Here is a 10,551-nt window from a genome sequence, read left to right as displayed (position 1 = left end):
CTCCAGATATTGTTGAGTGCATAATTCATTTGCAGTCAGTTGCTACTGCTTTTTGTTCAAGTATCTTGAAATCTGTCGGGGACGGTAGCTATAGCACGAGATGAAATGCGACTCAAGTAAACCACTTTCCGTAGCCCTTTCCCTAAGGCAGGGTTAATCACCCCCGCCATTCCAATCTAGATAAATATAGCTATAGAGAACTACATAGGTATCTTTCCACCTCTCAGGGTTTCAGTTGTACCGTTTCTCGTGGTAGCGTGGCCGAGCGGTCTAAGGCGCTGGTTTAAGGCACCAGTCTCTTCGGGGGCGTGGGTTCGAATCCCACCGCTGCCAGATTTTTCTTTTTTTTTTGTTTGTGGTGCTTTACGACGTCATTAAGTCCAGGTTCGTTCAAAAAGGCAAATATGCAGTGAGTCCGCTCTTAAAGGAGACACATTTATTACTGCAGTAACAAAACCAATATAACTGGAGCCGTTTTTCCCCTCCATAAAGAAAGAGGAGGCTGTTATATAATCAACAGGTTGTACATTTATACATTTAAAGAATGCCCGTGGCATTAATGATTGCAGAATACTAAATGCGTGCTCCCTTTAACAATGGACTACACTGTACAGTGGATACATGTCCTTCGTACGCTGTCAGCAAACTGAAATTCTGCAGCTGTCATGGAAGGGTACGTACTTCGCCCGGGCCTCGTCGGAAATTTTCGAAAGACATTTAGTAATGGTCGCGTTTAAAACACGGCGTCTATGACATTTGCCTGGCTCTCGCAATCGCCTTCGGCACATGCAGCCAGCAATAGCATAACCTCTGAGATCTGTTTATGTTAACCAGAGACAGCCGCAAATGAGGCTCGGATGTCGACACTAAATGAAACGAAACGAAATGTATCGGGGGCAATAGTGCAAGGAGCCGAACTACCCGTTCCCCAATTTGAGGGTCTCTCCCATTTGTTCGAACAGGGCCCTAGAGCGACATTTGTAACGTGGCGCGCGCCCAAGCACGCACGCGCGCACGCACGCACGCACGCACGCACGCACACAACCACACAACCACAAACACACACACACACACACACACAGACACACACAGACACACACACACACACTACCACACACGCACGCACATCTTCCTTGATGATCTTCAAGTTAATCTTGATAACAACGTTCAAATTGGTACCATCTTTTTAAACTACTCTAAAGCTTTTGACAAAGTGCCTCATAACCGCTTAGTAATAAAATTGTCCAGATTGAACATAGATCCTCACGTAGTACAATGGATAAAAGAATTTCTTACTAATCGTTCCCAGTTCGTCCTTGTCAATAACTTTTCCTCCAAACCCCTCCCTATCACTTCAGGCGTCCCTCAGGGCTCAGTCTTGGGACCGCTTCATTTTCTAATATACATTAACGATCTTCCACTGCATGTATCTTGTCGTATTCGCATGTTCGCTGACAACTGTGTGATTTATCGTACTGCGACTAACATCTCTGACCAAGCATCTCTCCAAAATGACCTTAATAACGTGCAAAACTGGTGCAAATGTTGGTAAATGGCCTTGAACCCTAACAAGTGCAAATAGATTTCGATTTCCCGCCTACGTAATCCTTATCTCTCTACTTACACAATCGCAAACGTCCCAGTGGAATCAGTTCTAGCCTATAAGTACTTAGGCTTAACTCCTTCCCATGACCTTTCCTGGAATGCGGATGCGATTAACGTAATTTCATCAGCGAACAAGACCCTTGGGTTCATGAAACATCGCCTTCGTCATGCTTTACAGCATGTCAAACTACTCGCATACAAATCATTTGTCAGACCACGACTTGAATATGCCGCCTCCATCTGGAACCCTCATCAAACATATATCATCAATGCACTCGAGTCAGTTCAGAATCGTGCGACTAGGTTCATGCATTCTTCATATTCATATAACATCAGCACGTAAATCTTAAAGGCAGAATCTAGCTTCACATCTCTTGCTTTTCGTCGTCGTATCGCCACGCCTTCTTTCTATCACAAATTTTTTACAGCTCGCTAAGCCGCCAACCTTACGCCACGCCATCATCATCACTCATGTCACAGCGCACCAGCCATCAACTGCAAGCTTCTGGTCCTCGAACACGAACTGTCACTTCTCAAGCTTCATTTTTTCCTCGAGCTGCCAAAGACTGGAACGACCTACCCTTCAATGTCGCTGCCATCACCATGTCATTAAGAAATTCTGGAAAATGTTCAAACTTGTACTTCACCGACACACCTGCCTTGTGTATACTAGTTAACCACCCCTTATGCAATACCCCGAATGGGGTCTCTAGGGCAATAAAACGAATATATATATATATATATATATATCATAAGAAGCCAACAAACACCAAGGACAACATAGGGGAAATTACTTGTGCTTAAGAAATGAAATAAAGAAACGATAAATTAATGGAAATTAAAGTGGATGAAAAAATAACTTGCCGCAGGTGGGAACCGAACCCACAACCTTCGCATTTCACGTGCGATGCTCTACCAATTGAGCTAACGCGGCGCCGTTACCCATCCACTTTCTTCGCTATTTATGTGTCCTAGTAGAATCCTGGGAGTGTTAGCCAGCGCCACCACTCACAGACCTTGGCGGCGGACGTGAAACATCCTTTTTGCTGCAGGCGTCACGAAAACGTGATCTTTTTAGGTGAAGGCAACTGGTCAATAAACCCACACATGCTACCTGAAGGTATCAATGTGGCCGGATTCGAGACCCTCGTTATGTAATAAACGAGAAGAAAGGGGGTTAACCGAGGGGCCCGATTTTCATTAGTCATATCATATCATATCATATCATATCATATCATAGCAGCCAAAGTTGCGAAATGCGAAGGTTGTGGGTTCGGTTCCCACCTGCAGCAAGTTGTTTTTTCATCCACTTTAATTTCCATTAATTTATCGTTGCTTCATTTCGTTTATTAAGCACAAGTAATTTCCCCTATTTTGCCCTTGGTGTCAGTGTTGGTTGGCTTCTTATGATATGACTAATAAAAATCTGGCCCCTCGGTTGACACCCTTTCTTCTTGTTTATATATATATATATATATATATATATATATATATATATATATATATATATATATATATATATATATATATATATATATGATCAGCAGTCAAGTTGAAGATCTTGTTCTCGTCGTACTTTGGAGAACACACTATTGCCACAGCTTCAGGCAACATGAGCTGGTAACTGCAGTGGGTGTGCAGATCTACACTGGACATGAAAGCAGTCTGTGTCGGGTGGGTGTGCACCCATCCGACCGTGTCAAGGCCCAGCTGGTCTTGGTATTCAAGCACTTCTTCTTCACTTTCCGTGAAGCAAGAATCTGCATTTCCAGACTGCTTCGGTACCAAGAGATGGCTGATATTCAGCTGATTCCTTGAAAGCTTTCCTGCCAGAATAGCACATGTCTCAATATTCTTCTCAGTGTTTTGTCGAGACAAGTGAAGAAACTTGGAAAAAAAGGCCTCCTGGCACCACAACAGTTCGTAGCCCCTGAATGCCAAGATAGTAGGGCTCTGGGCTGAGCAATGGCAAAGGCTTTGTGCTCCGATCCACAGCTGGAATTGCCCTTCTTACGACATCCACAGGTGCCAAAGGAGGAGCAGAGGGCTTCGAAGCCCTAGGAGGAATGTCTGGCACTTCAAAGTCGCTATATATATATATATATATATATATATATATATATATATATATATATATATATATATATATATATATATATATATATATATATATATATATATATATATATATATATATATGCGCGCGTGTGTGTGCGTGTGTGAACGAGTAGAAAGGAAATCGAGGGCCGTGATTTTCTATGAGTCAAATCATAATAAGCCAACAAAAATGCCCCTATGTTGTCCTTGGTGTCATTGTTTGTTGACTTCTTGTAATACGACTATATATATAAGGATGAGCGCCCCTTGCACTTACCTTACCGTTGGCCCACGGAAACGCCAAGGCCAAAACGAAGAGACCGATGAAGGGGCCAGACGCACTGCTGTGCACTACCATGATGAGCTTTCCGTCGTTGGGAAAAAAAAAAGGATGTGGAAATAAGTTACACACTTACGAACGACATCCTTGACCGTTTTATCGAGGACTCGACAAATAACGTGGACTACTAGAATGACCACGGAAAGCGTATTTCCAAGCATTATACTGTATGCGAGCACTACGTTTAAGTTCATCTCAAACATGTTCACATCTAAGCGGACTAGATTATCACAGAAGGTACAGAATGATTGTGGTTCACTAACAAAATGTGACCTTCTTCGCCTTTGCCATAAGAGTTAACAGCGAATGCTGTGTGCAAAATGTTTTTTTTTTCTTGTCGTAGTACGTATTTATTGATTTACAAGCGCCATGTAACTTTGCCCGTTATCTGATGTACTGGGATTTTTAAAATTTCTTATGTTTCAAGTAGCAAGTCAACAAAATCATTAACGTCCTATGTTTTACTTATTTGACTTTCACATATGTGTATTAAAATGAGATGGTCGCAGGCAATTAATGTGTCAGTTGGCCATAATGTCACGACTATGGAAGTTGTAACTTCAAGCTATTCCAAACTGTTTCGATCCATTTCTGCAATCAGCTCTCCATGGTTGGTCAAAACTTTATTGCGCCACCCCCGCTTCACCTGTCTGTCACGCGACGTCACGAAAACCGCGAGAACTCCCCATCTAATATGACGTGTACACAGCCATTTCCTATCGAATGCAACGCCACTTTATTGCAGTTTAAACATTCATCCTCTTCATCAGCTCTTTCAGTTAAAATTAACAATCGGGATCCATAAGTTATTTCGTAATATTGCACACATAGATGGCTGTGTTATTGAAACTTTTGTAAATACTAACACTACTAGGTTCTCTGTACTCGATAATCGTCTTTTGCCTAAAGTGCGCACAAACTATGGTAAGTTCACTACCACATTTGCGGGAATAAAACTATGGAATTCTATTCCACATAGCATTAAATCATCCCCCACAGAGCACATATTCAAGAATCAGGTTAAGAAATACTTTATGCAGCAACTCTCTTTATCCTAACCACTGACTTTTGTGAATGTAATCATAATTGACTTAGCTATTATACTACATGTTATATTACTCATATTTTTATTGTATTGTACATTTGCATTGCTTGTTCACTACAGAAGTCTTCTTCGAAATTTTTTGTCTTACTAAACAGTTTTGAATTCTTCTTTTTTCGCGCTGTTTCTTATTTAGTCTGTAATGCCACCGTAACCAATGCTTGATCTGTATTGTCTTTTTAAATTATTTTTTCATGTATGGGAGTCCCCCTGACAGTTTGTAACTTTGGGACTCCCTGTGTAGTGCTCATTTTGCATACAATTCTTGTAAATCTGACATCGTTGATGAATAAACTTGAAACTTGATTATGCGTGAATAGGCCGAACAAAAGAAAAGCGTTTTTTTCCGGATATACGTCTTTTTCGCCATTAGCCTTCCGCGATTGGTCAAAATATTTTCAGGCTGAGCCCACTTCTGTTTGTCATGCGACGTCGCAAGATCTCGATAACTCACTAAGTCAAAGTTACGTGTACGCAAAAAGAAAGACGCATTAATATGCCGAGTGAAAAAACTGAAAAACTGAAACTGAAACTGAATCTGAGCAAAACTGAATTTTCTGTCGGAATAGCCAGAGACTGCCCCTTTCCGAAAGGAATAGAGGATGTCTATCCACCGATTGCTCTGGCACTGGCTGCTCGGAGCTTCCGCGGATAATAAATCCATTCGGATTTATTAGCGTATAATAAAGCTTTTTTTTTTTTGTAGCAGTATAATGTTGTCGAGCCCTTTCGGCATGTATACGACATCGTTCTGCCAACGCTTGTTCGCCTAGGATCCATTTTAGGCGGCATTCTTAACTTTTCGTTGCACACCTCCGTGATTTTCGATCAGCCACAGTAAGCTAAGCAAGGGAAAGCGGGCCAATCGCACATGCCGCCACCACCTTCCTCATACGGTTATCTACTTTCACTGCGCTATCTCGGCCCCACCGAAACACCCTCCAGTATACTGCCTGCTTCTTGCCACTCTTCAGCCAATTCGATAAGAAAACCTGTCAAGTTAGGCAATGCTATTCACTCTGAAAGGAAACAAAAGTTACCCCCTGTAAATGACGAGAGTGTTTGATTGGGCGGCTCAAACAACAATGAAGGTCGCTGCCCAATCCTTGCGTGGGCGGTTACGTAAATTTGACGTCAGGAGATCGGAATAAAAATGGATTGGAATAGATTTACGATATAGGGCCCCATTTGCAGGCTCTCCTCATTATTCCTGGTACGTCGCGGTATGAAAGAAAGCATGGAGAAAACGTTCAAACAGACATTGCTTGACACGTGCGTGCGAGAAATTAGTTTACTAAGCTTCATTATGATGTACTGTGATGTGTGGTGTAGATATGCGATCATCTTCGCGGTAAAGTTGACCTTGCACTTATGCGTAATACCTGTCGCATAAAAAAATACGACGTACATGCAATGTCTCGCTCAACAATACGTTGATTTAGGCAAGCCGTCCTTTCGCACGCGTTCCTGTTGTCTTCGTTCTCAGTGCGTTTTATGAACACTGTCTCACTCCAAACTTCGGAAGTTTTGAGCCATTAGGGACGCACAGTCTATTGCACTGCATTTGTAGCGTGGCGAACCTAACCTTAAACGGACGACAAAACTACGTTGACTCGCGAGAAGTAACAGTCACATTACACGTTACAAACAATGACGCTTCATCGCATGTACACCGGGGCGGTAAGGTGGTGTGTGCGCGACGATTCTCAAGCATAAGTTGTATTCTTAGGCAACGGTTTGATCTTTGCAGTGAAAGCTACGTGCGAAGAACGTAGAATAAAGTCTTACAGTATTCACACTGCAGCATGCAATTTATTTGTTTCTTTTCGGCCGCCGAAAAAAAAAATCAGCTTTGGGCATTGCTCGTGAACCTTCGAAAGAATGCTAGGACATCAAAACGCTTTATGAGGTATGAACGCGAAAGCATTGAGTTCCAATTGAACGCCGCTGGGCGGTCCTTCGAGTTTCGCGCTGCGAGTAATGTACCATAACGGGACGTGCTGCCCGAGCCAGCAAACAGCAGCAGCCGGCGGTGCCAACGCCCCATGCCACCGAAGTCCTGCGCGACGGGAGACCGAGGAAGCAGCAGCGGCCACCAAGGCCGGCAGGCGCATGCAGCAGCTAAACCCAGTTGGGGTGAGAGAGAGAAAGATACGGACCGCGCCTCGGTTTCCGTGAGCCCGCACGCTCGAGTCATGCGACTCCCTCGGCGACAACCCGTCTCGCCCCGCGGCGTCGCGTCGCCGTATCTGCTCCTTCGAGGCGCGCTGGTGACGTGGCGTCGCGGCGATGCCCTCTCCCCTCACGCAACACTGTTTTGCCCGATCTGCTCCGTCGAGGCACGCTCGTGGCTTGGCGTCGCAGGCAACGGGAATTCAGGTGCCGTTTCGCTGCTACAGACGCTGGCTTTTTGGCTCAGTTGGCCATTTGATGCTTTCCCATCAGAAGTGGGAATCATGTGAGGGGATGGACGATTGGAAACTTTATCTATTATAGAAGGAGCCGATAAATTAGGGAGCCAGGGCTCCGCTGTTGAACTTTCCCGGGCACTTCTGGAAGAAGTCCACTAGGTAGCGTTGGCCGGGCTGTGCCGTGGCGAGAATGAGCACAGCATAACCAATGGCGCAGCATGACCAACGGCACCTTGTCGACTACGTGAAAGTTTGTATAAAGGCTGGTTGGTTCTTCATCGCAAAACCGAAGTTCCTTGCTTAGTTCACAAGGTACAATGTCGGGAGAGATGGGGCGCTATAACGTAAGACTATTCCAAACTTTTCTATTCCAATTCTGCAATCAGCCCTCCGCGATCGGTCGAAAAACTATTTGGACCACCCCCACTTCACCTGTCTGTCACGCAATGTCACGAAAACCGCGATAGCTCCCCATCTGATATGACGTGTACACACTGACTATGCATAATTTGACCTAACAAAAGAGAAATAGTTATTTTTCATTCGACGACTTTTCGCCATTAGCCCTCGGCTATTGGTCAAAAGTTTTCGGGCTGCGCCCACTTCACCTGCCTGTCACGCGACGTCACAAAACGGCAAAAACTCACCTCGTCAAAGTGACGTGTACGCGGTGAAGATGCATTAGTGTGTCGAACAAAACTGAATTTTCTTCTGAATAGCCGCAGGCTGCCCCGTTCCGATAGGAATAAAATATGACTGCCGCCGATCGCTGAGGCACTGGCTACTCGCACCTGCCGGAGAGCATGGGTTTATTTGCCTGCAATAAAACTCCTTGCGTGGCCGTGTAACGTTTCGAAGAACTTTCGGCACGTTTACGACCTCGTTATGCAAACTCTTCTTTGCTGAGGATCCGTTTTAGCGTCATTCTTAAGCTTCCGTTGCATGCCGCCGCGATTGTCGACGAGCCACCGCAAGCCAAGTAAGAGAAAGCGGACCAATCGCAGACGGCGGCACCACCCTCCTCATCCGGTTATCTATTTTCAGTGCACTAGCTCAGCCCCACCGAATCCCTCTTCACTTGAGCGTGCTCCTCGCCTCTTGTGAGCCAAATATATAAGACAAGGCGCTCAGTGCAGGCAATATGTTATTCGTTTTTCAAACAAACAGAAGTGACCTCCTATGAAGGAGGAGAGCGTTTGATTGGTTTGTTCAGACAACCCTGCGGGTGACTGCCCGATGTTGCGTCGGCGGTTACGCAAATTTGACGTCAGGAGATTGGAATAAAAACATGCTGGAATAGTTTTACGTTATACGGCCCATGATCACATACATACGACAATGCGCATCATCCTTGTGTGCGTGCGTGCTTGCTTGGGCGCTCGCGCGTGTGTGTGTGTGCGTGTGTGTAGTGACAGTCTTTCATATATCGCTATGCCGTGTTAAAGCCAGCTTCGAACTACAACTTACACGAATGGCGGAGCTGATGTAGGGAACAGCGATCGCCAGTCCAGTCATCAGGGCACCGAAGAAAAACGCTGCGAGCATCAAGAAGAGAGACCACGAACATATACTTGCCCAGCCCGCACTACACGCCCACTCTCCATTTGATTTCAGTGGTGCTTAGGCAACGTTGAAACATACATCGAACTAATTTTGTAGCTTCGTCTCTGGCAGGTTAACTATAGTCAGCCGTCCCGTCCAAGCATACGACCTCTTATTGCTATCAATTCGTTTTCGCATTTCATACACAAGAAGTGCAGGACTTGGTAAAAAAACTTGCCATGTGCAGTATACGATTGCCCCCTTGACGGGATTCCTTTAACCGTTATATTCCTCGCTCAGTTCTTGCCAACTAGCGATTTATAACATAAGGGGCAGAAACTTTGAGGTTAGCAAAGAAGCTTGAGAAGCTAAGATATGCTAACGAGCGATGGAACGAAAAATGACAGGTATAACGTTAAGAGACAGGAAGACAGCGATCTGGATTAGAGAGCAAACGGGGTATCCGATGTTCTAGTTGTGATTAAGAGGAAGAAATTGAGAGTACTGTAGAAAACAAGGTGCTATGAAGAACTGATGGAATTTTCAGGCATAAAGATGGCGTCAGTAGATGCAAGACGCATAATTGGAGATTGATGGGAGAGGCCTTAGTCTAGCAGTGGACATATAATAGTATGACGATAGATATTATTATTATTATTATTATTATTATTATTATTATTATTAGTAGTAGTAGTAGTAGTAGTAGCAGTAGTAGTATTCTAAACACGAATAGTAGTGTGGGCTGTGTACCGCAGAGAAAAAAAATAATTGTGCGATAGGAAAAGAAAATATAATGAGAAAGTTTACAGTATCACGCACGTCATAAGAAAAAAAATAATGTAGCGACAACCAGTAGCAAAGTTCACAATACAGATCTTCATCATATGAAAAAAGGTCGTAGTTCGCAGGTCACTAATGGCATGCGCGTATTCGCGTGATGTGGCGTTCTTGACAGGAAAATATGGAGCGCGGAGAGAGAGAGAGAGAGAGAGAGAGAGAGAGAGAGAGAGAGAGAGAGAGAGAGAGAGAGAGAGAGGGGGGGGGGGACAGGCAAGGCAGGGAGGTCAACCAGAAGAGCACCTGGTTTGATACCCTACACTGGGGGGGGGGGAAGGGGAATAGAAAGAGGAAAAAAGGGGGAGAGTATAAGCACTGAGTGTGACTGGGAAGGACACTATACACAGGGACACTATAAACGATCTCTTAAGCAGGTGCACTTCAAGTATTGCACTAGTGCACGAATCGCTTTCCGTGCCAGTAACGGGCGTGGCCACGGTCCTAGTATCTTTGACTCGGTGAACGGTCTCGAGTCCAGTCGGCGTAAAGTTGCCCGCAGAGAGAGGCGCTGTGCATCGTAGCGAGGGCAGGTGTTCGATGGTTTCCTCGCACCCCACAGGAGTCGCGCATCGGGCTCTCGGCCATTCCCAAACGATAGGAGTATGCGTTCGTGGCTG

General features: G+C 44.8%; 1 protein-coding gene, 2 non-coding genes and 1 pseudogene across 6 annotated transcripts in view; 1 reads left to right on the top strand and 3 right to left on the bottom strand.

Moving 5' to 3' along the window:
* The window catches only part of LOC142572280 (sodium-coupled monocarboxylate transporter 2-like), a 71,901-nt gene that overhangs the window by 33,187 nt on the left and 28,163 nt on the right, over window positions 1–10,551 (bottom strand). For all 4 annotated transcript variants that reach the window (XM_075681268.1, XM_075681267.1, XM_075681266.1 and 1 more), the window contains exons 11-12: window positions 9,023–9,090; window positions 3,980–4,066 (exon numbers count right to left, since the gene is read on the bottom strand). In XM_075681268.1, the coding sequence (XP_075537383.1) occupies window positions 3,980–4,066; window positions 9,023–9,090 (155 nt within the window). The remainder of the gene's footprint in view (window positions 1–3,979; window positions 4,067–9,022; window positions 9,091–10,551) is intronic.
* Window positions 252–333, top strand: TRNAL-AAG (transfer RNA leucine (anticodon AAG)). The gene has a single exon. It is a non-coding gene; the product is annotated as a tRNA-Leu (tRNA).
* TRNAS-UGA (transfer RNA serine (anticodon UGA)) lies at window positions 2,467–2,539 on the bottom strand. The gene has a single exon. It is a non-coding gene; the product is annotated as a tRNA-Ser (tRNA).
* LOC142573336 (STAM-binding protein-like) lies at window positions 3,145–3,694 on the bottom strand (annotated as a pseudogene).

This window comes from Dermacentor variabilis, chromosome 2, assembly GCF_050947875.1.
Source record: "Dermacentor variabilis isolate Ectoservices chromosome 2, ASM5094787v1, whole genome shotgun sequence".
NCBI lineage: Eukaryota > Metazoa > Arthropoda > Arachnida > Ixodida > Ixodidae > Dermacentor > Dermacentor variabilis.
This window is presented reverse-complemented; position numbering and strand designations above follow the sequence as displayed.